Here is a 27,990-nt window from a genome sequence, read left to right as displayed (position 1 = left end):
TCTCTCTTTCTCCACTGTACCTCCTCTCCTTCTCTTCCTTTCCCCCCTCGGCGGCGCATGCGGTGTCAGAATACCGGACAGAACGCCCCCTCCATCCCCCGTTTTCCGTCCTCTGTTCCTTCCTCCCCGTTTTCTTCAAGTTTTAAATTACTCTGTTCACAGATTCCCTTTTTTTCTTTCATTTTCGGGTTACGACTTACTACCGAAGTCCCCAAATTTGAGCGAGCATTAAAACCCATACTGCCGATGCCCTGATTGATTCCCATGGCGGCCGTTGACAAATACAACGTCGAGTCGGCTGAAATTCTCGCCAACAGTGCCTTGGTACGCAATTTTTTTTGGATTTTTTTGTTGAATTTTTTTTCCTGTTTAGCTTACTTTTTCGTTTTTTTGTTCTAGCATTTGCCAATTACACAGGCTGCCCCAATTTATGAGCAACTCTTGTCAATTTTTCCCACCGCTGTAAATTTCTTCTTCTTCTTCTTCTTTTTATTAATTTTAATGTCAAGTTTAATGTACTTATATTATTATATAATTATGATGTTAAACAAAATAAAAATATATATATTTTCAGGCAAAATATTGGAGGCAATATGTGGAGGCTCAGATGGCGGTGAGCAACGATGATGCTACCAAACAAATATTTAGTCGCTGTTTATTGAATTGTCTTCAAATTCCTCTTTGGTAAATACTTTCTTACTCAATTTTTCTTGATTATTTCTTCAGAAAAAGAGAATAATGTAAGGCTTTGTGTATTTTTTTTTTTTTGCTATTTGTTACTATTGGAATTTTAGAAATAACTAAAATGTAACACAAATTCAGATGTAATCGCTCCATTTAGAAGTAAAATCATGCCTTTTGTTATTCATAAAAAAATATATTGTTGATTTTTTATTATTCTGGAATATTATTTGCTTTTTTATTTTTTAAATTCAGATGCAGGTTTTGCATTGCTGCCGGAACTAAAAAGCAAGTAGTAAAAAATTAAATCCAAACGTTTGAATTGAGCTAAGATAAGTAGTTCTGGTAAAAAATATTCTGTATACCTTTTGCTTGTGCAAGTAGTTCCTTGTACCCTAATGTTTGTCTCTGTTTGTTTCACGGAAATGGGCTTCTGGAAAATGAGTTGTCCTGAAAGGCTCATATATTTTGTTGTTTGCATGGCACTATAGAAAATATTCTCTATTGTTTTGTCTGTCAACGGAAAATTTGCAAATTTTTAAAATTTTTAATCTTTACATAAGTATAAAAAAGATTTTAAAAAGACATAGAAGTTCTTTCATGGCGCTAACTCAACTATTAGTTTTGAGAAAGAAAAGATTAGTTTATGGCTAACAGACATCCAAATATACAGAAGCTATCAGAAGAATGGAACCCTGAAATTTCAATAAGCAATTTAATATTTATTCTTGCATTCAAAGCACAATTTATTGTAACAATGTTCTATGCATAAAGCAAACAGGCCGCCTCCACCTCCATCAAAAAAAGAAAAAACAAAAGCTAACAGCCAAATGTAGATAGTAAGTCCTCTTATGGTAACAAATAGGATGCTTCCTTCCACCATCAGCAAAGCATCAAGTAGGATTTACTGGCTTCCTTAACATGGTTATAGAATAGTGATTTGAAGGAACATCGAAGGGGAAGAGGGTGCTGGAGAAGGTCCTTGAAGAAGGAAAGAGAGATCGACAAGCAGTGCCACAGAGCTTGGGTTTTGAAGCCGTAATAAAAAGGTTGCAAGGTTGTCGGAGTTACTACTGCTGGTTGCCATTCATGGGTTTACTGGAGTTCTGTAGTGGGAAATTGAAGGCTTAGAAGGGGTGAGGGTTTGTTGTGTCGCTTGGAGGCAGGGTAGAGTTTGTGGAAATTGTCTTCCATTTTTCAAAAGTAGAAGACAATTTCCCTTTTGAGCTCCTTTTTCCTGTTGGCTTTCTCCTTATTTTCCTTTGATCACACAATTTTTTGGCTTCCAAACATTAGAAAATATGGAAATGGATTTCTGGAAGCTCATTTTTGTGAAACAAACAGAGCCATAGAGAGCAACAGTCTTTCAATGAGGTGTTCTGAAAATTATCATTTTAGAGGGTTGATAACATGCTTTAAAGTTGTTGAAAGTTAAACTGCTTCTTTACCACCTTCTATTTATGAATCTTATTTTTTAACTCCATTATCTTTGCTGCTAAAGGATATCATAATGTGTGCGTGTCTTTTTTTTTTTTTTAACCTTAGAAGACTCTGACTTCTGGGAAATAAAAGAATTTTGGGCCATAACATGGAATGAAAAATAACTGAACCGAAACAGTATTACTTTGTTAAGCTTAACAAAGCTCTTTGGTGAACAAGCGAATGTCATACTTGCTGCATTTTTGCTTTGATTGTTCACTGATTTTAATGTACTTTTTTCTGGTTAGTTTCTTTTCATGACACTATCATAAGCAAACACTTACTTTTGTAGGCTGCTGGCTTCTCTCTCTCTCTCATTGTTTTGACCTCCACATGGCAAATCTTGAATCACAATTAGCAAAATGAGTGGAATGAATGAGGGCATAGTTGTATGATTTGTTAGAGGATGTTCCATATCTAATTCCAATAAAAAGATTTCAATTATTTATGTTGTGTTTCAACATTAATGTGCCTTCTTTGGTGTTTGGTGCAGTGGAGTTGTTTAGAAAGAATGGCAACTTGACTTGATAACTTACGACTCATGCTTCTATTTGTTTTATAGGCGCTGTTATATTCGATTCATCCGGAAGGTCAACGACAAGAAAGGTGTAGAGGGTCAGGAAGAGACTAGAAAGGCATTTGATTTTATGCTTGGCTATGTTGGTTTGTTTTCTCTTGAACCTTAAGGCTCTGTGGTCTTTTGGAGTACTTATTACTTATCTTATTAGTTTAGAAATGACATGTAGTGCACACACTCAATCATATTTGAAAACAAAAGTTGAGGATTACAGGATTGTTAAGTAATCTTAGCAACAGAGCTACAATGCATGTAAGGTTTTTGTGGTCATTATTTTGTGATTGGGACATCATGATCACTTGAATAGACTTACTATAAATTATATTTAATGAAATATGAAGAACAAAGGAAGTTTTGTTTGTTTTAATAGAGACTGTGACTTGAAATGACTGTTTTAAAGACTTAATGTTCCTCTTGCCCCTTGTTGACTGTTCTGAAAGACTTAATGTTCCTCTTACAATGTAACTAATTGTAAGCAACACCTCAACCTCATTGCATCATATTCCATCTCTTCCATATATCTCCCTTTTCACTTTTAAGTCTCCTGCATGGATCAGAGCCACTTGAGGTCAACTCAAACGGCCAATTGACCCTTCCATTTACAGTGATAATCCATCTCTCTTCTATTGTAATTAATGTTTGTGGTAAATGGTAGTACTATTTGTCTCTTCATTTGCTGTATTCGCTTGTGTTTGTCTCATCCATCCCATGTATGAATTTATGAAATCATTTTTTTTTTGTTGAATCTGTTGGTATTCAAGATGTTTCAGGTCGTGTTTAATGCCTATACAATCTGTGCGAGATGTCTATCAGTATCTGATGCAGATACACATTGGATATGCGAAGGCCAGAGTGGTATTACTTCATGGTTAAAAAATGTCATAGGCAAGGGTCTAGTTTGGCATTGTGATAGGATTGGAAAAATGTTGTTAGAAAACTATGATTACTCAAATACTAGTTTGGGTTGAAAACTTTGAACCTATTTGGCAATAATTTTGTGAGCCAAAACAATCTTTTGGGAGTTAAACATAATGGCAAACTAAAATGAGAACAAACAGCCGAACTTTCAACAAAATTTGAATTAACTTGGCCACCCTTGACTCAAGTAACTTTAAGTTTAGAACTAACTCAGCTGCATGATAAATGGAGTAAGATTTAACTCTCAATTTCATTTAAACCAGCTGCACCAGTTTCCATGTGAACGGAATCATCATGCCCAAGCCACCCCTGGTGTGTAAAACCAGCTTCACCTTGCTTCTAGTAGACCATAGAAGGGCGCTGGATGTGACATGTACTTTATTTCCTGATGGCCTATAGTGAAAAAATCATTTTGTGTCTTGTAGAGATCCTTGTTTAGATGTTTGAACTTTTTTCTGAAATCCAAGTAGTATCTACAGAGGCTGATTCTACAAAGTTTTAGTATCTACCACCATGTTTAGATACTGTTTGATCATCAAGTACTTGTTCAATTTCTTATATCAATCTGCTAAACTAAAAATCCAGTATTAATCAGAGCAATAGATGAAATGGTTAAAGTCGGATCCTATAATTATTCCTGGATTGCTTTGAAATTTAAGGGAAGGCAACTACGATGGCATGTATATTATTTGCTTTATATCGTTAATAAACATGTAAACTATTAGAATGGATTAATCTAGTTAATTAAACTGTTTAACATGCATTTGAAAAAACATATATTACTGGAAATAGGACTTTCTGTTCAATAGACTAGATGGGATTACCTGTTTAGAAAATTAATTTTCCAAATTTCTGATGCTTATGTTATCAGGTGCTGACATAGGATCTGGACCTGTGTGGATGGAGTACATTGCATTTTTGAAATCACTGCCGGTTGGTTAAATTCTTCTAGATTTTCCATTATCATTAAATTGCTATTCACCTTTTATACCCACACGTGTGTATATGTATGTGTATGTGTGTGTATGTTACTATTCTCCTTAGCACAAGATGGTTTTGCAGGCTGCAAACACTCAGGAAGAGTCACAACGGATGACTGCAGTGCGGAAAGCTTACCAGAAAGCTATTGTTACTCCAACTCATCACGTTGAACAGCTATGGAAGGATTATGAAAATTTTGAAAATTCTGTCAGCCGCCAACTGGTAAAATTTTGCATGATCTGAATTTTTTTATTTTAGTTTCATATTTGCTAGTTTGGTGCAGTTGCATGCATTCTGTGTAAATATATACGATTGCTGAGCTAATGATCTTATTGAGCAGGCTAAAGGACTTCTCTCTGAATATCAACCAAAATATAACAGTGCAAGGGCTGTGTATAGGGAACGGAAGAAATATGTGGATGAAATTGATTGGAATATGCTTGCTGTACCACCAACCGACTCTTGCAAGGTAATTTCCTGCAAATTGTTTTTGTTTTTTGTTTTTTTTGCTTTATTGGCTCATTGAAGTTCATTCTTTAGTATACACACACATATTTGGGTTGAATATATAGGGACAATACTTAGCACTATAGACCTGCTGTAAAACTAGTGTTTGTGATGCCTACATCAAGAGTTGCAAAAGGATAGAGATGGCTTGAGAAGTGGTATTGTACTGGGTTAAGATAAAGTAAACCGGGATTTGTTGGAAGTATGATGCTTAAGTGGGATTTTGATTATTAGTCTGTGTGATTTAGGTTAGAGTTTGCTAGAAGTCTCGTACTAAGGAGTTTAGGATCGAGTACTAATTTTAAATCCAACACAATACTCTCTCAGTCTCTCTTCTATGGATCTTAAAAGGCAACGAATGTCAATAAAAAGTTAATTATTTCTAGAGTTCTTGAGTAGTAACTAAAGCTGATTGTTGATCTGAATTTATGTTTTTACAGTACTGACTGAAATTGAAGAAGAGATGAAAAAAAAGATAAATTCTAGGCTTAATAGATAACACCTGGGGTTGATTGCTTCATGCAATCTTTAGCATAACTTGCTATAAGGTCTCTGATTTGTAGACTCCTAGTCTGATAATGGACTCTATGTAAGGGATGAACGATTAAGTATATGAAACCTCTTGGAATAAATTTAGTCCAGACAACATCGAATATAAAAAAATAAGGCCTTAACGCTAGTGCTCTATGCTCCAGCTAACACTCAGCAAACTTCTAAATTGAACTAAATCTTGGTAGAATGAGATCTTTTACTTTCTATCATAAACAAACATAAGATTGTTACTCAAATTAAAATAGTAGAAAGTATGCAAGCTCCAGAAAATTTCTCATCAGTGTCCATCTGCAAAATTAAGGCTCGGGCATTATAGCTGGCCTTTGCACCTGTTTTTAAGACTTTGGGAGGCAGTTTCCTGCATAAAACGAGGCACCTAGCAACTGAAGCCGTTGTTCACACAGTTAGACAAAGCAAGCGCTAAACTAGGCTTTGAAAAGTTCTAAATTATAATGCAAATATGAGCAAATATAACAACATATAGCAAAACATCAAAGTCTGCGTTGCAATGTCCATCTTGCTTTCTTTGTGGTGTGATTTATGATAGAGCAGAGGCCCATATAACTTACAAAGCTGCTTATATTAAAATGTCTGAATAGTTCTCTTTCATTGAAAGCATTACATTCTTAGTTTCTGCATTTCTAACATGTCATTGTGATCTTACAGGAAGAAATGCAATGGATGACATGGAAGAGGCTTTTAGCCTTTGAGAAGTAAGAAGCAAAGCATTCCTTCCACCTTCTTTTCATGCTTTTCTATGGTTGAATTTCAGCTGTGGTAAAGATATATTGACTTGAGCATTCCCACTATAGATATTTATTATTTTTTCCTTAAAAAAAATTATCTTTACGATTTATGATATGAGATATGGGTTGTTATTTTAATACATTGTTTTTGGGGATTGACTTTATTTAGTTCTACTGAGCATAAATATCATGTAAACTGGAAACAAGTCAGCAGTTACATGGACTGCCATCAATTTCCATGTTTTGAATTTGGAACACCTATAAGAGCGAAGCAAATATTGTGCTGACTATAGCTAGAACACCTATAGCTGTATCATTGTTGTGTTTCAAATTATCTTATCCTGAAGGTTTAGTTTCCCTTATTCTCTGGTGCCTGAATAATTAAATAAATTTAGAAAGGACAAATTCTGAATCAGATTAAACATCCTTAACCTTTGATTTAACTGTGTTTCAGAGGAAATCCTCAAAGGATAGATAGTGCCTCCTCCAACAAGCGAATTATATTCACTTATGAACAGGTAGCTGAATATTCAGTACTTCATTAAATAATTGATATATTTTCTTTCTGCTTTGACTTATGCGGTCCTCATTTCCATGCTCTTTTGTCTAAACTCGCCAACTTTTTCTGGATAGTGTCTTCTGCATTAATCGGTTTCAGCCTTATTTGGGAATTTAATGGAGCTCAACTCAGACCTCTAGTATCCGTTTGCTCTAGTTTTGGTACTTAATTTTTGCTAATTGCTTTTTACTTTCATGGACGTTACTATAAAGCAAAAGCAACTAGTAAAGAGCAAAATCATGTCAGATTCAAAAAAAAAAAAAAGGCAAATGACTAAAATATTAAACCACATTAAGTATAATTGATTTATGTAGAATTAAAAATTTGCCTCACCTTAAGCGGTGCTAGGTGATCTTGTTGAATAGCATTGTGCCTTAGTGTCTAGGCACTTGCTTTGACTGCCTTAAAATGGTAAGTTAAAAGAGTGGGCCATCAACCAAACCAGCAGAGTGGTAATTGGGGGTATAATTATAAGCTTTTCCATTTTTTTTACGAAGTCTTCCTGATGTATTCTATGCTGAAAGTTGACAAAGTAGTGTTTTTGACAAGACATTTGTTGTCATTTCATGGTTTGCTCCCTTGAGATAGTGTTACTGAAAATATTCTCTTGAAAAGCAATTCTGCGACTGCAATGAGTAAGGGGTGCCAATTACATGAAGCAATAGTTAGAGGTGTGGAAATATTTTCAAATGTTTCTAACTTTTAATCTACATTGTAATAAAAAGGTTTTTTTAGTTTCCCTTTCTTAATTTTGTTAGTACTTATATCCCCCAGGGAGCCATTGACTTTGGTTAGTATGTTCCAATATCTATAGATGCATGGATTTATTAGTCCTCTTTTGTCTAAATTCTTTTCTTGCTAAATGTTTTGCATTTCTTCATCCTTTGCATTTATTAATGTACTGTTGTTTGCTGCATTCTTCATGTCCCCAGTGTCTAATGTATTTATACCATTATCCTGATATATGGTATGATTATGCTACATGGCACGCAAAAAGTGGCTCCATGGATGCTGCGACCAAGGTGTTTCAGCGAGCCTTGAAGGCTCTTCCTGGTAATTGGTTCTTCTTCTTTCTTTAACTGGAGAAACTTGTTTAGAATATTTCTGTTGACTTATTCCCATCTTGCCATTTTTATCTTTGTATGTTGCTTTGCCTGGAGTAAGCCTCGTGCCCCTTTTCTTCTGTCACCTTTCTAACTTTCCATCTGCTTTCTGGTTACTTGATCTTCAGATTCAGAAATGCTAAATTATGCATATGCAGAGCTAGAGGAATCCCGTGGAGCAATCCAAGTATGAAAACTGTTAATATTTCCACTTAAAGTTTTGAATTTTTGACTCTTTGCCTTCTGATTTTGCTTACCTGTTGATGCAGTCTGCAAAGAAATTATATGAAAGCCTTTTGGGGAATGGTGCTGACACTACAGCACTAGCACATATACAAGTAAGGAAGTTGTAGGTTGTTAAATATAATGCTTTTATCAATACAGTAATGCTTGGAATAATATTCGACATTCAGTGCAAGCGTTAAAACAAATAGTGCTTAATTGCCTCCTTGTGATTAAACATGCATATGGTGTATTACATGGTTAAAACTAGAGGACCGAGCCTTCCCCAATAGCAAACTTCCTAAAGATCATGTACTTGGGTTATTCTCTCTAAACTAAGTTTACATTTTTCCCAAATTGTATGTCTGAAGTGTTTGTCTGTAATGGCCTGTAAAAGCGACTTGTGAAAATTATGTTACCTGGAATTCTAATTATTTTTAAGTCTAATGATTGATTCCATATGTTTCCTGGCTGCAGTTTATCCGCTTTATAAGAAGGACTGAAGGTGTTGAAGCAGCTCGCAAGTATTTCTTAGATGCTCGTAAAACCCCTACTTGCACGTATCATGTTTATGTTGCTTATGCTTTGATGGCTTTTTGTCTTGACAAGGACCCAAAGGTGCTATTCCTTTCATTTTCTGTAAAATATAACTAGCTTCACTTTTAATGTGGCAGCTTATATGTGTTGGAAGTGAATGGCATAAAGGAACACTGCCAGTTAAGATGATGATTATTAGAACCATTCATTTTCTTGTACCTTATGTCTCCTCTCCCTCCACAACCATTGTGGAGGTTTAATGTTATTAACAATAATTCAACATAGAATTGGCTATTTGCCAACCAAAAAATGCCATGTTACTAATTTTATTTATGAAAATACTCGCTGATTAACTTTTACTGTTGCCATTCTTCATGCAGGTTGCTCACAATGTTTTTGAAGCAGGATTGAAACATTTTATGCATGAGCCTGCATACATCCTAGAGTAAGTTTATTGTTCTGTTAACTATACTCATGTAATAGTGCTTGGATATTATTGTAGGTATTTGTTTCTCTTTGATGTTTTCTTCTTGAAAATTCCCATTGTTACTTAGTAATAAGCATACTATACATTAGGTTTCAGATGAAATCAGAAGTTCAAGATTTCATGGCAGTAAATTTTAAGCTGAGTCAAGTATTAACTCCTTTCCCTTGATCATAATTACTTTTGTTGTTTCAATGGCTAACCAAAGAAGAATTTTTACTTTCAATCTAGATCATTTCAAATTCATGGTTAGTCTAACACTGTTTAGTTTCTTTTAATTGGGGTTGGTTGGAGAGAACTTGACATGTTCAGTCATCAAACTTTTTTGAAAAGGTTTAGACAATAGTTGGTCCTTGAATCTTATGAAGATATGACAATACCATGCGAATCGTCTAAATAGAAAGACTAAAATACATGACCCTGTCTTCTAGAAATTCTCAATTTTAAGTTTTTTAGTCCTAGAGATAGTGAAATGAAGTTTTTAGTTTTACAAGAGAAGATTGTTGAGAGGAACAAGAGTTCAATCATAAATTCTGTTCTCTAGCTTGTGGTATAATTTTTAAAATTAAAATATATCTGTCTTCTGTTAAAGAAAGTCATCTGCTGCATCACCAATTTTTCTGCGTTCCTATGTACATTAATGCATTTTGTAGTGATGCTGATTGGTGTGCCTAAGTTGGTTTGAGGTGTTGTTAACTTATGTCCAAAGTGTTCTTTGATGTGTCAACTGTTGTTCCAAAGTGTGCTAAATGCCTTAATATTTTTGGATAATGAATTAAATTTGCGATATGATTCGTTGTTTTCATTGCAATTAATGCTGTACAATGTGGATAAAGACAGTGTTATATTCTGATATGTGCAGATATGCAGATTTTTTGTCTTGTTTGAATGATGACAGAAACATCCGGGCATTATTTGAGCGAGCATTAAGCTCACTACCACAAGAAGAATCTATTGAGGTACTATATTTAACTTAATATTGAATGTAAAACTGATGAAGAGTTAAAATTTTTCCTCCTACATAGAAATTATGGTGGAATTATGCTGGAAAGTGATTAAATCTTTGCCTTCTTCTCTTTTTTTTTTTTTTAGTTTTGAATGATTAGGAGCATCCAAGTACAAGGAAACTCTCTTTTTTCTTGGACAAGTTGAATTAAGTTTGTATATAGATAGTGTTACTGAAAATCTTCTCTTTAAAAGCAACTTTGCTAATTGTTTGTTAACAATGTAGTAAATGCACATGACACTGCCCTACTTTGCAGGTCTGGAAACAATTCACCCAGTTTGAGCAAACTTATGGTGATCTAGCTAGCATGTTGAAGGTAGCAATTTTCTAGTGGATCATACTTGGTACTTTTTGTTTTCGAGCTTAATTTTGAAGCTGCTCTAGATTTCTTAGAACCCTTGTTTCTGTTATAAATGGAAGTGTTCTGGATATTATTTTGAAGCTGCTGTAGATTTCCAGTTTGATTTTGAAACTGGAACTATGGTGGCTCTTAAATTCACAGGAAAACATAGAGTCAGAGCATTTTATTCTAAATGCTACTGACATTGTTTGGCAAAGACTTGGTAGATCAGCTTTATTGAACATTATCTTGAATTTGTGATTTAAACATTAACCCTGAAATCTTTATCTTTGGTAATTGTGTTTCTTTGCCCGTTATAAGAGCTACTATATTTGTCTTCATATAGGTTGAGCAAAGACGGAAGGAAGCTCTTTCTGGCAAAAGTGAAGAGGCTGCTTCTGTGTTGGAGAGTTCTCTACAAGATGTTGTAGCACGCTACAGTTTCAAGGATCTCTGGCCCTGTACTTCCAAGGATCTTGACCATTTGTCCCGACAAGAGGTTACTCCTATCTGAATATACCATTTTGTGTCTGAGACGGTTTATTCTATATTGCATCCTTCATTCATTTGTTTGATCTGTGTGTAAATAATCATGTCTTGTTGCCAAAATAATAAATTACTGATGTTCTCAGTGATGCCTTGACTTCATGCGCTTTTGGCTTTTGCATTTAGTTTTTGTATTTAGAGTTGGTAGTTTCTGATAGTCATGACTGTAAATTGTTGGATGGAAGTGACACTTCAGAAACAAACTTTTCAATCAGAAAATTAGGAAAAAAGAAATATTTGCATGAGAAAGACAGTTTTAAAGGTTATTAATTTGTATACTTGGTTAATGCTACAAATCTTGAGAGAGAAAAAAAAGTGATGGTATGATGCATTACTGTTAGAACAGAAATTATGTTTGGCGAGACATAAAAAAAAGTGATTTCTGGTGATTATAATGGAAAGGATGGTTAAGCAGAAGGACAAGTTATGAGAATGAATGCGGGAGATGTGACTAGGATGTTTAGTGAACAGTGGCTTAGGGGCTAATATCTATTTTTACTTGTATATGAGAAGGTCGAGAAATTTGTGAGATTAAGTCTTCCAAAGAGTTTGGATATAGGATTAATACTGGTAACAAAACTTTGGTTGTTGGATTTTTAGTGCTGCCTTGATTTGTGAATAGTAATTTACTCTTTAGGTGGAAATTTGATGAGTACCTGATTCTCGTTTAGGTTAGTGTTTCGCGAGCACAGGGGTTTTGGCATCTAAATGGAACTAGCCAAAATAAGGGAAGATTTTATGCTTGGTTGCATTTCTGAGTGTTGAAGGCCTATAAGGGAAAAAGATAAAATGCACACAGATTGCTCAGGTGTCATGTCTAAGAAGATTCACATTGCCCTTATATGTATGGCCTGGATCACACACTTTTAAAAATTTACCTGTTGTTGGATGCTGTCATATACTTGTCCTCCCACAGTAATTCAAGAAGAACTGACGCATATACATAGGTTACTTAAGTTTGAAATGTTGCACTAGCAAATATTACTTCCAGTCACTCTTGAACCACAGATAAAGGCCCAGTAATACTGGAAGACACAAAAACGACTTAAGCAGTTCTCCTATCCTTTCCCCAGCAACTGAAAAATGCTCGTAAACACTGTCAAAGCATATGCATTAAAATTTTGAGGGTGGGAGGAGAGTGTTTAAAAAGTGATGAGTGTTTAGATTGTTGTGATGGATTTGAGAAGTAGGTCATAAATACGCCTAAATTTTAACTCAGAGATATATGCTAATGAATGATGGGCAATTTGGAAGTTCATTGATGTAATGAGGTTGGAAATTTCCATATAAGAAAAATGTGTATTTGATAATAGAAATGGCGGTATGCAAGTTCATAGATGTTTTACATATTGTAAGTAGCATTATCTTTATTTTAATCATAACCTTTGTACTTTATATGGTTAACGTAATGGCATTGTAAAGGTAGAACCATACTTGGGCTCCTTTTAAACTTCTCACTAAGCCAAATGCAATCCAACCATTGGACACCTCTAGTCAAATGCAAATACTCTGATTTGTTCTTGCCCCAGATTATTGAAGTCTGTCTCAATAACATCTACCTGCTAGGTGCCTGGATCTTGAACAGCATTTATCTAGTATGGTTTAGGGTGTTGAGACAGCGGAAGTGTAGACATACAGTGAATTACTGATTTTTCATTTTTTATTTTATAAGTATCACATAAAGATGCTACCATTCTTAAATTGATAAAAAATCAAACAATCTTCAGGTAGGTGTTGAAAGTCTAACTCTTGGGCTTTCTTGTGTAGAAGCTCAATCTTGGTGCCTGTGTCTCTGCAATAAATATGATGAAATTTGGAACTTCTTTATGTGTGATTTTTTTTTTGTTTGACAACTGTATTTGTGATGGTATTTGTAAGATGTAAGAATTATAGAAACAAAATACTAAAAGAGACAGGAAAGGGCAGCACTGATGACCTTCTTCTTTTGGTGTCATTATGTTGAAATTATTGACTTCGTATTGCTAATTTTTGAACTCCACTGATATTCTCTTCAGTGGCTCGCTAAAAACATTGGTAAGAAAGTGGAAAAGTCAGCTTTCTCTAATGGATCTGCGACAATAGGTAAATCTTTGCTATTTGTTCTTGTTCCAGGTAAATCTTCTTTAGCTACCATTAGTACCCATTGGACTAATTTTGGTTTTCATTTGTGCAGATAAGAATCCATCCGCACCAACAAGCAATTCAACTGCTTCTGTTAAAGTCCTTTATCCAGATATATCTCAGATGGTGGTTTATGATCCAAGGCAACATTCTGGTATTAATTCTGGAATCATTATTTTTCAGTAACATGCTTTAATTTTGGTAAAAAATATAGGCCTCAATAATCATGTGATTGCTTTCAATAGTATATATTTTCCTTATCAACTTTGGGGATTGTGGATGGATGGAGGATCTTTCTTGTTGTCTTTAGGTTTATATTATAGTCTTGACATATGTTATGCATTGGTCCTTAGTGGGATTGAAATAGAAACTTATAAGAAGTCCTTTATAAAGACTCATGTAATCATCCATGCATGAATAGTTATTGTTTAATGTAATAAATTTTTTTTTTGGATAATTATGATAAACAATTTTATGTATAGACCTCAACAATCTTGTGATTCTTTCCTGTGGGATTCTGTTTCCCTTGGCAACTTTAAGGGAACTGCCATAAACATTTTTTATTGATTCAAGTGCCATGGAAAATGAGAGCAATGGAAATTAGTAGTAGGTTTTATTTATTTATATATTTTTGGCCTGGAAATTAGACTAGGTAGGAACTCCAATATTTTGTATGTTTTCCATAGTACAAACTTAATTATGAAAATCTTGACAGCAAATAATAAACTAATTTTGACCATGATGTGTAGAATAGTTACAATAGAATAACCTCCATAACTCTGCTCAGGACTGAAAAGAAATTGGTCGTACATATCAGTTTAACTCAAGAGGAAAGCAAGAAGAAAGCTATAAAAAAAATATAGTTAATGCTACTACTGAGCTATATAATTTTTTTGGTTCTTTTTTATAGAAGAGCTATGTAATCCTTTAGTAATAAGGGTTTTATGTCTCTTAGGGAAATTTTTATTTTTATTTTTTAAAATTTTGGATTGCTTGGAGTGAATTTGTTTTAAGCTGTAGGTTTAACTTTCATTTAGGGTTAATATGGAAGCATGCTTATGATAAGAGGAGCAATTTGTCATTTATTGATACATACATAAGTTGAGAATAAAAGCTGTCCCCCCATACTTATGACTTACAAATATAAAACTTTGGATGCTTGAGTTGATTGCTAACTGATCATTACTGTTATAATTGGTGCAAAACCTTGGTCCATGTCTTGGTATGTGGCACACTGGTCTGTCACAGATGGCACATCAAATGGAGAAGCACATGCTCGACCCTCATAGTTAACAAGTCTTGAATTATTTCACCATTAAATATAAGAATAAAGTGCAGTTTTTCAATGTTCGACACAGATGTCCACAACAACAGTTATAGATGTGCCATTTAAAGTAATGTATTTATAGTCGGCTGTCAGGTGATCAAGGAATATAAAACTAAAGAGACCTTTTGCAACTCTAAGGAGTCTATCACCTGTAGTAGTAATAATCAAATGCTATAAACCAGGACAAAAACAAAGAAAAGAATATTGGCTTGCAACAGAAGAATAAATATGCAAAAGGGAAAATACATTAAATAAAGGGAATGCTGAAGGACAAGAGTTTACAACTTTCAATGTTTGGTTTGTTACTTTAGTCTAAATTCCTTCTCTGCAGATCATTGCAAATTTCTTTCTGGAGTTTACATTTTTATTATTGACACTGCACTCTCCCTTATTTACTCTCTCTCTCTCTCTCTTTTGGTTGGGATGAGGGAAAGGGGATACCACTCTATGCAGTAGTACTTTAGGGTTGTTTCTAAGTTGATATAGAGTTCCTTCAAAGAGAACTAGAATCTGAGTCAGGGTTTACTCATTTTTCCTTTGCCTTAGTGTCAAGTTCTGTTCAGACTAGAATCTGAACAAAAAGTGCTCATTGCCACTACTTGCTGGTTGAGGTGAGGTTTGTCACAATCGTTTAGGTATGGCCATAAAATTATTGTCAATCTCTTGAGAACATAAAGCAAGTGTAGATCACTAAATTGCTATAGTTGAGGGTAAGAAGCTGCTTGTATCTTATGCAAGATTATGCCATAGTTTTGTCCCTGGTGTAGTTTCTTCTCTGTGTAAATCATCAAGTTCAGTTTTTGTTAGGATTTTGGTTTGGTAATCTTTAGAATGTAAAGATAGAAGTTGTGTTATTTGTCTGGTTGAGTTGCTGAAGATTGAGGTTATATCAGGCACATTTACAGGCTAAAGAGGCATCATTAATGCAGTTAATAAAGTGTTGACAACTCACTCACTCTAAAATAAAGAGGGGTAAGGACTGTCATGTGGTGACAAAACGATTTCATTTGACCTTGTCACTGATGGTGCTGGATTGTTCCATGTGCCAATAATGACCTTTGGAATTATTTATGGCTATCTCAATATTGTAGCTAACCAAGCTAGAACTTTTCTACAAACTTCTCAGTTTTGTGAGTTTAATCTAAGATCCTTTTACCAAATCTGGTATGTATCCTGTCACATGATCAATCTTTGACATACTCTGATGATTTGAACAATTAATGATGTAAAACTGGCAAGTAACAGTTACAAGACATGCATGGGTAACTAATAAATCAAGCCAAAATCATTTGTCTATAGATAGCAAAACAGTTTTATTAAAAGTGTCCTAGTTCTCGTAGAATTTGGAATGTTATACCTAGGATTATGGCTATCCATCTTTCTATAAATACTATGACGTGAATCCTGGCAAAGCAAATCTGAGAATAAAAGAGAAAAAAATAAAAAAGATTTGAGAATGCTAAATGATAAGAGAACAATAAAATACTGCCAAAGGACCTAGTGTTCTGGTGTTTTAGTCACAGGAAAAGAAAGTATAGAAAATGTTCTTTTTTCAGTAATTGTCAAAAGATGTCAGAGCCAAGTTTGGCTCCAGGTATCGGTTCTTTTGATTATTGTAAAATTGTAAATAATACAGTAATAACTAAGCCCTGATTTGGTAATTGTTAGAAGATGTATTAATCAAGTTTGGCTCTAGGTATTGGAATCCTTTTGATGGTCCTCAAACTCTAACATAATAGAAAGCCATAAGAGACCTTTCCTTAAGTTCAATTTTGGCCAACTGAATAGGCAGAAGGAAAATAATCAAGGAAGATCTGAGATTCTAAATTTTTGAAGTTGCTGGAATAATGAGTTAAATAGGTTAAATAAAATCATGTAACTTTTTACTATTATTATTCTTTTTGAAGTCTTTCCCTCTAAACAGGTATAACTCTGTGCTCTTTTCAATTGTTGAAAACAGTTTTTAGAGTAACTGCAATGGTAATGAAGCTGGTTGATCATGTGATGAAGTTATACTCCTAGGTGTAATTCGTAGGAATTATAGTCATTAAGATTTTGGGTGTTTCCATTTTCGTTCCCTTTTTTATGTCATCACCCCCTTTTGAGCAATAGAAGAGGGAAGGTTTTGAGAGAGGGTGGGGGTTGGATGTTTAAAATCTAACAAGGTTAAGATGTATACCGCACATGATATTTGTTTTCCAATCATTCTTTAGGCTTGAAAAGGTTAACAGCTTCTTTTTTAGCATTTCTGCTTATTTACCTCAGGAAACTGACATGACCAGAATGTTAAAATATCGTGTTTTTAACTTTGACATCATTGAATTATATGCTTGTTGAATCATATTGAATTAGTACATACTTATTAAACTGAACTTGTTCATACGCAGGAACTGCAGCTCCTCCAAACACAACAGCTCCTGCAATTCTTGCTGCTTCCAACCCCTTGTCAAATCCCACAATTTCTGCAGTAGACAGTGGATCTGCCAATGCATTTGATGAAGTACTGAAAGCAACACCACCTGCTTTGGTGGCATTTCTGACAAACTTGCCTGCTCTTGAAGGTAACTTTTCAAACTTTTACTGCAGTTCTGCATCCTGTAATACCAATTGTCTATCATATAAAGTTATAATCTGAATGCAACATATTGAGGATGAAATAGGAGCAATGCGTCTGCTTGAATTTGTCCGTTTGATTTGGTGTTTTTCATTGTCCCTGCAAATAGAATGATATCTTTGGAAAGTTGTGTGTGTTTGACTGATATTCTCATTTTCTTGTTTAGTCAAATGAGACATCAGGCTCAGTAGAAAGCAACAGAAACTGTACTTCACAACTCAAATTGAAATTACTACTAGAAAAACTAGAGTTTAGATTTAGGAAACCTTTTATATCTGAATGATATCAACCTATGATTTAAATGGTGTTTCTAAGACATGCCTCATGGCATGCTTCAAAGCATAGAATGCCTTGGTGGCTTTGATGCGTTAAATTTATCAGTACAGAGCAAGAGAATAGCATCCAATTCATGCTTTTTGTGCTTTTCCATCATAAATGTGTGCTAAAACGAATCAACAATTGCATTTAAAAATAAAGAAAGAAAGGAAAGAAAAAAGGCAACAAAATCACAATAAATTAAGGCCTGTTGTTAGGATTTAGCTGTTCAGATTTTCAAGAGAAAAAGGAGATGATGGAAAGATGCAAATTATTTCGCCAAAAGATAGTTGTTGAAGCAGATGTTTAGTTGGTTTGATAGATCTTTAGAACAAAAAATAACAGTTGATACAAAGCTTTGCAAATTGGATAAATCTTTTGAAATCATTTGATGTGGTGCTTAAGTTGTTATCAGAGGCATATAGAGACACCAGATACAATAGATGGCAAAGTGGATTTAAGACTTAAGAGCGAGAAACAGATAAATAGATGGGAAAGAGAGGGAGAGTTAAAGCTCCTATTCTGCTTTTCAGTAATATCAATTTGATTTAGATTTTTATCACTGTCAATAGTACTCTGCTAAATCAAGATCACAAGTTTCTTTTGTTTATTTGAAATTCAAGGGGGCAAAACACTTCATTTTGGCCCTTTAACTCCCTGGTAATCTGGTATCCTTGCAAAAAATTATTTGTTTTGCCCTCTTTTGTCTTTTTTAATTGTCCTCAGAAAAGGACTAGCGCATTTTTTTTTTTTTTGGAAAGGTACAATTCATTGATTGAAGGAAAATCAGTCCTTCATCTGATTCAAAAAGAGTTTTGAGATCATTATACAATCACCAAAAGTATATTGATCTCAAAACTCCATCCCCTGTACAAATGTCCAAGCCAAAAGCCCCTGGATCCCATGATCAAACCCCGTACACCTATTCCCTATACAAAAAATAACTCAGCTTTGTATAGCTCAACCTGACATCAAAACCAAATCCTACCCCCAGCCTATAAACAATTGTAACCCAATCAGACAAAGCACCAGAATAACATACACCCAGCATGACAACACATTAGGGTTCGGATTAAAACAAAAAACAGGGCCATAACAAAAATAAATGATGCAGCTGCACATTAACAGAGCATTAAGGGAGAAGAGGAAGTACTTGCTATTATCCCCACAAAGCACCACTGTGAGCCTCATGTCCCTTCACCAATGGCCGTCAGTAACAATCCTCTTACCAGCACATACCTCCTTTCATTCCTCAATCCAACCATACGATTGCATAAAACCCCAATTTCCAAACTTTTTGGTCCCCCTGTTTCACTAAAGTGTTATTCCATAATCTCAAAAACATTCCCACATCATTAGGAGTGATCCATTTAACCCCCCATATATCACACCATCTTATCCACACTCTCCATGTTTCTTTGCAATGGAAAAATAAGTGTCTCAACAATTTAAATCTCATCATGACATAAAGTGCATCCAGCAAGATCCTCCGTAATCATACGTCTTTTGATCAGCTCATGCTTAACCGCAACCCGTTCATGCATCAACTGCCAAGGGAAGACCTCAACTCTAAACGGAGCAAGGCCGGCTCAAATTTCTTTCCACACTCCCTTGTCGGGGCTGTTGACCCATATTGCATCTTTGCAGAAAGATTTAATAGAGAACTTCCCCGCTGCCGAGCTTTTCCATACCAAGGTGTGCTCAAGGTCCTTACATAAATGATACTCCACTATGGTTTGAATTGTTCCCATTGGTTTTCCTCCCATCCAAAAGGATATCGTCTTAGATTGATATGCCACACCCAATTTTCATTGTTCGATTTGCCATACTCATTGACCAGCCCACCTTTGTCGGTTGCTAGTGCAAAAATCTTGGGGTAGCTTTCCTTGAGGATGCCCTTGGTCCACCTGTCTGTCCAAAACTGGATACGCCTTTCATTACCTATAACCATGTGAAAAATAAAACCTGGATGAAAATTTGGTTAATAGGTGAAAGAGGCTTAATAATGTTTTTCCAAGCAGAGGAACACTCCCTGTTTGTGTTTGTTTTGAGCAGAAGATTGGTGGGACCCCCTCTGGTCTTCTCCACTATCACCTCCCTCCATAAGCTATCCCTCTCTCTCCCATACCTCCATATCCATTTATTAAGAAGCGTTCTATTTTTAATTTCCAGATCAATGATACCCAACCCACCATCCTCGTATCTACAGACCTTATCGCATCCTATGTCATGAATTTTCCGTTTTTCCTGAACTCCACTCCATAGAAACCTTCTTTTTATTTTTTCCAGCTCATTTTTCACTTCTCTTAGAATTGGGAACAAAGACATGAAGAAGATTGGGAGGCTCACAAGCACCAGTTGAAGAAGGGTAACTCTACCCCTATTGAGAGAACCATTGTTTTCCATCCCGCATGGCATGTCTCAAACTATTCTACGATAGGTTTCCAAATTATTTTAGAGTTCAGCCTCGCCCCAAGTACACCGATGGAAGTTCCCCTATCCTACATGCAATCGTTCCTGCTCTTCTTCTAACCAGTTGATCATCCACACCAATACCTATTAGGCTGCTCTTGTGGAAATTGTTCTTAAGGCTGCACACAAGTTGAAAGCATCTCAAAACTCTCTTAGCATTGATAAGATTTTGATGCTGAGGTTTGTAGAAAATCATAGTGTCGTCGATAAACTGTAGATGAGAGATCACAAGCCCATTCCGACCAATAGGAACTCCTTGGTACAATTGTAGAACTTCAGCCTTACTCATCATCTAGCTAAAAGCCTCTGCCACAATATTAAACAAGAATGGTGAAAGCAGACAGCCCTATCATAAGCCTTTTTCCATCCTTCGGTTGTGACGCCATTAACAAGAACAGAAATATTATCAGTCGTTAGGCAACCCATTATCCATTTCCTCCACTTCCTCGCAAACCCTAACTTCCCCATTATAAACTGAAGGAAACCCCAGTCCACACTATCGTAGGCCTTCTCAAAGTCAACTTTGAATAGGAATCCTCCTTTTTGCCCTTTCTCTAAAATGTCAATTACCTCGTTGGCTATTAAGGCACAATCCATCAACTGTCTCCCCTTCACAAAAGCAAACTGTTTGCCTCTAATAACCTTCCCAATAACCATTTGGAGTCAATTCGCTAGGAGCTTCGCCAAAATTTTATATAAACTCCTCACAAGGCTAATCGGCCTATTCTCAAAAATATTGGAAGGGTTTTGGACTTTGGGAATCAAAGTGAAAAAAGAATTGTTAGCTCCATGTTCCAATTTTCCTGTTTTGAAGAATACCTCCAAGCTCCTCATTACATCATCCTTCACCACATCCCACGGATTCTCAAAGAAGCTGAAATTAAACCCATTGGGTCCCGAGGCCTTGTTCCCATCACAATTGCATAGGGTATCTCATACCTCTTTTTCCGAGAAGCATTTTTCCAAAATATCAGCCGCCTTTGTACTCAACACCCTAAATGGACAATGAAACTCCCTCAACATGAACACCCTCTTGCTTTTGTAGAATTCAGCAAAGTATTGAGCCATTGCATTTTTATTTCTTCCGATTGACCGTACCTTACATCAATTTTCAGCTGCTGAATCAAGTTAGTTCTTTATCTTGCTAAGGCCCTGATATGGAAGAAACAAGTGTTGTGAACCCCCCTCAATTATCCACTTTACTCTAGATTTTTGTTGCCATTCCCTTTCCTCAATTCTATACAAATCTCACAACTTATCTCTCTTAGCCATTACCACCTATTTGATATCCAGACCAGCTGTCCCTTCCTGCCATATCTCATTAAGACTCTGAAGCTCAGCCTCCAACTTGGTAATTTTTTCTTGAATGTTCTCAGAGATTTGCTTGTGCCATTCCTTCAATATTGGTTTAAGGCCTTTAAGTTTCCTCCCAAGGCTGTTCCCTCCCCTATTTCCTTCATCCATGCTGTCTCAATAATCCTTAAGAATGGTTTTGAAGCTTTTCTCATCCATCTAGTAGTTGAGAAACTTGAAAGGCTTGGGTCTCCAATCCACCACTCCCAATCCTAGTACAATTGGGTTGTGGTCCAAGATCGAGATTGGCAAGCATTTTTGGACCAAGCTTTCCTCCCTATCCAATAAATCAGCCGCCACCAGGAAACGATCAAGTCTAATAAATGCTAGCTCCTCTCTGATGTTACACCATGTGAATTTACTCCCAATCAGAGATAGATCTACTAAGTCCACTTCATTTATAAACTCATCAAACCTCATTACCAAGCACCCCACTTCACCTCTTCCAATTCTCTCCTTGTCTCTTCTTACTACATTAAAGTCTCCCCCGAGAACCTACATAATTCCAGATCTTTCCACAACCAATTTCAACTCATTCCACACCCCATTTTGCTTTCCTTCATCATTTGGTGCATAAAGTTACTAAATCAACATCTGATATTCAATGTGCTCACCATTCTAATCAACAACAAATAGTTCTTGTGCTCAAATGACCTCCAATTGAAGAAGTCCTGCCACATATTAATAAGGCCACCTGCTTTACCTTCTGACTTCATTGGCCTCCCTACCACTCGGTCTCTTTGCCATAACTTTTTAAAAATCCCATCATATGGTCTCTGCATATTTGTTTTTTGTACAAACACCATGTTCTGCTTGCATTTGGTAATCGCTCGTCATAGTGCTCGCCTTTTTTCCACCCCTGCACCTCTCAAATTCCAAGATAGTATAATCATTAATAAAAAGCATACATAGTCGTACCTGAACAGTGTCTCAGGATAAGTTCAAAAGCCAATTGCCTCCCATTCTGTCATTTCTTGGAGTACTTCCTTTTTCGCTTGAAACTCCAAACCCACACTACTACATATGTCCATCATTGCTAATGCCTCCTTCCAGATCATTATATTTCTAAGCTCCTTATCTTATTTGGGCACTAGCAATGTTTTCACTGTCTTCCCTTTTCCCATTTCTCGCACCTTGCATCCCTTTCCCCCAATTCATTGTTCACCATCCCCAAATTCCCATCACTACATATGTCCATCATTGCTGATGCCTCCTCCCAGATCATGATATTTCTAAGCTCTTTTTTTGATTTGGGCACTAGCAATTTTTCACTGTCTTCCCTTTTCGCATTTTTCGCACCTTGCGTCCCTTTCCCCCAATTCATTGTTCTCCATCCCAAAATTCCCATCACTTAATCGCAAACTATCCCTCCATCAGCTCTTTTCTGAGGAAAAATTAGAATCCTCGGCCTCCTTTCGGTCATTTGCTTGTTGGTCCACTGCTTGTACCCAACTCTTTAATTGCCTTTAAGCCAATTTTCTACCTGCCCTACCATCCTTGCTCTTTGGGGCTTTTCTTCCTTTTACCTTGATCTTTGCTCTTTCCTTTGTTCATCCTACCCATCAATCTCATCCAATCAATTAACACAACATCATCAGCATGTGATAATCCCGGATCTCTATGTCTTCGCTCAAGCTCTCCTATATCTGAACAATCGTTGACTCGTCTCCCTTGAGATCTCATTCACCACTGAATCCTCTGATCAAACTTCATCCTAAGTCATCCCATTTTCGTTAGACTCCGCCTACTCTCATTTGGAATTGAGCCTTCATCTTCCTATCACTTACCCCCAAACTCATTGTTTTTTATCTCATGGTCCTGACATGGGCATTTTCCACTCCCTTGACTGGATATAATTATTCATTGATGTTTTAGACTACTAGGACTGGCCCCATTATCCACGTAAAGCCTTTTAAGGCCCCAAAGGCCATACTTTGCGTGAAGGACTGGATCCCCTTCTGAACTTTAAGATCCATCATCCCTTCTCGACCCAATATCCTCACAAGGCTCATATGAACATCTCTCCTTACCTTTTTTCTTTCTTTGGGCCCATTCTCTTTTGTCACCTGGCCCCCTGCATTTGGCATTCTCGATGGAAGGGCAGTCACACTTCTCAAGCCCATAATTACTTGGCCTTCAGCCCGTGTGGCTAATTCCTCATTCGGGTTTCCCTCCAATCCAGAAGATTTGAAGCACCTTGGTTGGTCAACCATGCCAGCTTTACCCATCAGCTTTCCCCGATAATTGAGGACTCCCAATACCCATCTGTATTGGCTTTTCCGATTGCCCATCCCTAGACATCATCACCACTGTTCCTTTGAAACCCAACTCCACCTCATCTACATTAACGGTTGAGGTTTTATCTCCTTCTTCTCCCTAGGACCAACCTTACTGTTTGATTGGTGATAACCTGACCTGGTTGTTCTAGCCCCTCCAGGCACCAAACAGTCCAAATCACACGATTCCACTCCAACCACTGTTGCTCTCATTGTGTATAGCTTGCCACTGACGATGATCTGGGGGCACGCGGGAATATTCCTGCTTAGCACTTCAACCTTGATACTCACCACATCCAACCTGGTCCTGCCTATGGTTGCTAAGTGTGTTTGAATGAACTTTCCCCAAACATTTCCCATTGTTTCAAAAATTCTCGCATGCCAGAGATGCAAGGTAGTTCTTCAATTCAGACCCAAACCATATATATCCTCTCATCGTTCGCTAAGCAATATGATTTGATCTCTTTGAACGAGACATTAAAAATTTCAGTATACTGATCAAGAAGAAGTTCTATATCATTAACTTAATAAGGACATTCAAACCCCCAGCAGAGACTTCTTCCCTGAATAATGCACTCTGAATCGCCTTGCAGTTTGTTTTGGTCCTAAGTTTCCCCATTGCACTCAGCCTGAGCCATTCAACCTCTTCCTCATTGATGTCCACTTTGACACTATCCACCTTTAGCCCCTGTTAGGTTTTGGTTAGTGTCGCACGAACCCCACTCCTATTGCCCTCACTACCTCCTCAGGTTACCACATCTCTATATGAGCTTTTCTGATCTCCACCATAGAGCTCCTTCTTGTTTTGGTGCATCACAGGTCCTTCCTCATCATTCCTTTCCTTAGGCTTATCAGCCTCTTCGATGACTAGAAACCTTCCATCCAACCGGATATGCTGCCCGTCTTATGGCTCTGTTCAATTCCTCTGCTGTTCGGTATCAGATGAACGCGAATCTGGCAGCCCTTCTCATCGATTGTTTGGGCATGAAGCAGTCAATCACTACCCCAATTTGATCAAAGAACATCTTAAGTTCTTTCCATCCTATTTTTCTGCTCACATTATCTACAAAAGCTGTGAACACTCCTCTTCTCCAGCTGCTGGATGTCAGACTTTCCAAATCTTCCCTCCCCTTCCATAGCCCTTCTGTGAAATTCCTCATTCCCACCACTCACCTTCGACCCTTGGGAGTCCCACCAATCTACTGCTCTCACTCTCCTAGATCCTATCCTATGGTTTCTCACAAGGTTTCTGTCACGGTTCCTCTCTTGGTTTTCCTCTCGGCTTCTCTCAAAGACGCCCTTTCGATCTCTCATTTTGGACTGTGTCTTGGTACTTTTTGACTAGTGTATTTAACTTTGGGATAATGTTTTATTATTATTTTACCCATTTAAGTATATTTTATTTAATATATTAATTTCTTGAGGCTCATGCCTAGGGGCAGAAGCTAGAATAAGAATAATAATGAGAACCTTTTTGAGAAATAATATGTACAAAACTGAATTCAAATGAAATAGTAATGTAATTTAGTAATTGTAAAAAAAAATAGATTTTGATAAGTATAAAATATACAAATTCCAAGCTTTGAAGTTCATATTGCATATGTAAAGAATTGAATAAAAATTAAATAGAAGTTATAAAACTTGAAAAATTACAAGGATGATTGGAAATAGAAGAAGAAAATAAAGTTATATGCACAATTCATTTTGTGCGCAAACTATAACAACCGAATATAAAAGGAGATTGCTTGACACAGCCTTTAGTGTCAAATGCTTGTTGATTAGCTGAAAAGGTAAATCCTTAATTTAAGGTGTTAAAAATCAACTAGTACCATTAAGAGAATCTTAGAAAATCAAATGAGTTGTTGGTTGTAGAACTAAAAGTATTAGCAAATTAGAGAATTTACCATATTAATACAAAGTTTTGTGAAGGAGGGGCCAAAGACAAAGACAAACTTATCCTTTTTTGTTCGAGAAAGGTATATATAGAGAAAGAGTCCAAAAGGTCAGGGCCCCTGCTAGCCATGCCTCCCCTGACCCCAAGACTTTACCCCTACTTGTGCCTTACACTATAATGTATGAAATGCCTTGCTGTAAAGTTTAGTCTTTTAAACATGGTGTGTACAATCACTTACATAGAACCTTAGAAACTAATAGAGTGATGGTAGCCCTAAAGTCCCAATTCTTTAGCTAGTTGCTCCTGCATCAGTTCATATTTACCAATTTGTTTGTTCATGCATGATCCTGTGCAAGACGCTAAATTTAGTCTTCTACAATGCATTAGCGTGATGTTAGTCACTTGTAGCGAGGTTATGTAAATACTCCATAAGTTCTAATTTCTTGTTTTGTCATCAAGTGCAATTATGTCTATCCTAGTTTATGACTTTCTTATGGGTTTTTTCTTTTTTTTTTGTTTCACAGGTCCGATACCAAATGTAGACATTGTATTGTCCATATGTTTGCAGAGTAACTTACCAACTGGTCAAACTAAGAAGTTAACTGCCCTCCCATCTCAAAGGACTACAGGTCCTGCTCCTAGCACAAGTGATCTTTCTGGTTCAAGCAAGTCCCATCCCATCCCTAGTAGCTCATCTTTCAGACCAAGGGACAGGCATCTTGGAAAAAGAAAGGATCTAGACAGTAAGTTTCCTGCCGTATTCATGGGTATGAATTTTGCTAATCCATATCTTATGTGTTGAGGGTTAACTGCATATTTTTATCATTTCTTCTTGGGATAAGGGACCAGCCATGGTGGGTTGAAATCAATATAAGTGGGATGTGCTATCGCACTTATAGATGTAATTTTCTGTTATTCTGTTGTTGGCCAGAGGTACATACTTTGTGTTAGTGTTGAAGATTCACAGATAGTCAGTGTGTTACTTTTATGAGAGTTCATTGCATCTGGCACTTTTGGCAAGGCATTTGATTGCTGATTTCAACTGGTTGTAGCTCTACAATTAATTGGGGAGTTAAACTGCCTTACTTAGTACGGCATCATTCAGAAAAAGAATTACTATTCTTTCAATTGAGATTCACAAGCTCACTCAAAGAGATATGATTGTATGAAATAATGCTGTTTTAGTATAATCTACAATCACAATCACTTTCAAAATGGCCCAACTTTTGAAATAGTTGCTAGCTAAAATACATCTCTAAGCTTATCTCTCTTCAGGGAGAGATTTGGCTTATCATTGTTTTCTTATTTTACCAGGGCAAGAGGAGGATGAAACTACAACAGTTCAAAGCCAACCACTGCCAAGAGACGTTTTCAGGATACGGCAAATTCAGAAGGCTCGAGGAGGTTCTGCTTCACAGACTGGATCAGTATCTTATGGAAGTGCTCTTTCTGGGGATCTCTCCGGCAGTACTTACTAATGTGTTCTTGGCTTTTTTGAGAAATGTCTGGTTAGTTCAACAAATGCATCTTCTCCCTACAATTTTGGTTTTCTAATCTTTCCCCATCTCCCTTTTTGTTGTCCATATTCTTTTCTTTATATTAATTCTAAAGTTGCCCCAGAAGTAAGAAAGAATTTGATTAAAATACTACTGTATGGTAATAATAACTTTATAAACTTAATTGGTCAGTTTATGATGCCTGGTTCTAACAATTAGAGGATAGTTGTACTATAGAATTTGGAAAATTAATCAATTAGATGCTGTCAAGTGTCAATGGAGGTGGCAAAAACTTTCCAAACTTAATGATTTGAGTTGAACTTAGGTCTCAAACCTGACTCAACAATGGTAGAGGGAGGGCACAACCTGATGCAGATCCCAAAGATTACAGCACAGTAATTGTCATTGCAGATTGCTAACAAGATTGATCTTGATGAAGCTAAGTCAGTCAGCAACCATCAAACACAAACAAGAGTTCAGATAGCAATGGCAGCAGATCCGATTAAAGAATATTATATCTTCAGCTAAATTCAGAAGCTTATCCTAGCTGTGCCAAGTTGAATTTTAAATTTGTAAGCTTGTATTATCATAATTGTTCTTGTTATTATAAATTCATTACAAAGGCAATGCAATACTCACGGCATTTTTCAGCCTTGTTTAAAGGTTTTTAGGGTATAGATAGATAGAGCAGTAACGGTCTCATGAGCAAAGCAGCGTATCCCTATGGCATCGTTCAATTCTGATGTTATTACCCGTTCTCCAACGTTGCCATCCAATCCCACCTTTGGAATATCAGCCTCATTAAGTTATTTCAAATTAAATACCTTAATGTTTCAACCTATTCAAAATCAGCATCTTATTGCTAAAATGATCTTTTCATATGT

General features: G+C 36.3%; 1 protein-coding gene across 7 annotated transcripts; it reads left to right on the top strand.

Moving 5' to 3' along the window:
• Positions 1-27,768, top strand: LOC18586939 (cleavage stimulation factor subunit 77). 7 transcript variants are annotated; one of them, XM_007010546.2, is made up of 23 exons: positions 1-324; positions 400-462; positions 575-684; positions 2,723-2,823; positions 4,527-4,588; positions 4,718-4,858; positions 4,977-5,105; positions 6,362-6,408; positions 6,896-6,959; positions 7,933-8,053; positions 8,232-8,290; positions 8,373-8,441; positions 8,803-8,943; positions 9,243-9,307; positions 10,209-10,305; positions 10,609-10,668; positions 11,039-11,191; positions 13,254-13,320; positions 13,412-13,513; positions 17,074-17,247; positions 26,135-26,353; positions 26,925-27,118; positions 27,432-27,768. In XM_007010546.2, exons 1-22 carry the CDS (start codon positions 265-267, stop codon positions 27,086-27,088), a joined length of 2,268 nt encoding a protein of 755 aa, XP_007010608.2. In that variant the 5' UTR covers positions 1-264; the 3' UTR covers positions 27,089-27,118; positions 27,432-27,768. The 7 variants fall into 7 exon arrangements, with proteins under 7 accessions (XP_007010608.2, XP_007010609.2, XP_017984818.1 ...); XM_007010547.2 differs by having other exon boundaries at positions 26,135-26,377; XM_018129329.1 differs by having other exon boundaries at positions 4,700-4,858.

The sequence above is a fragment of the Theobroma cacao genome, chromosome 10, assembly GCF_000208745.1.
Source record: "Theobroma cacao cultivar B97-61/B2 chromosome 10, Criollo_cocoa_genome_V2, whole genome shotgun sequence".
NCBI classification, from domain to species: Eukaryota; Viridiplantae; Streptophyta; class Magnoliopsida; order Malvales; family Malvaceae; genus Theobroma; species Theobroma cacao.
Note: the sequence above shows the minus strand (reverse complement) of the source record. Positions and strands in the feature narration are given on the sequence as shown.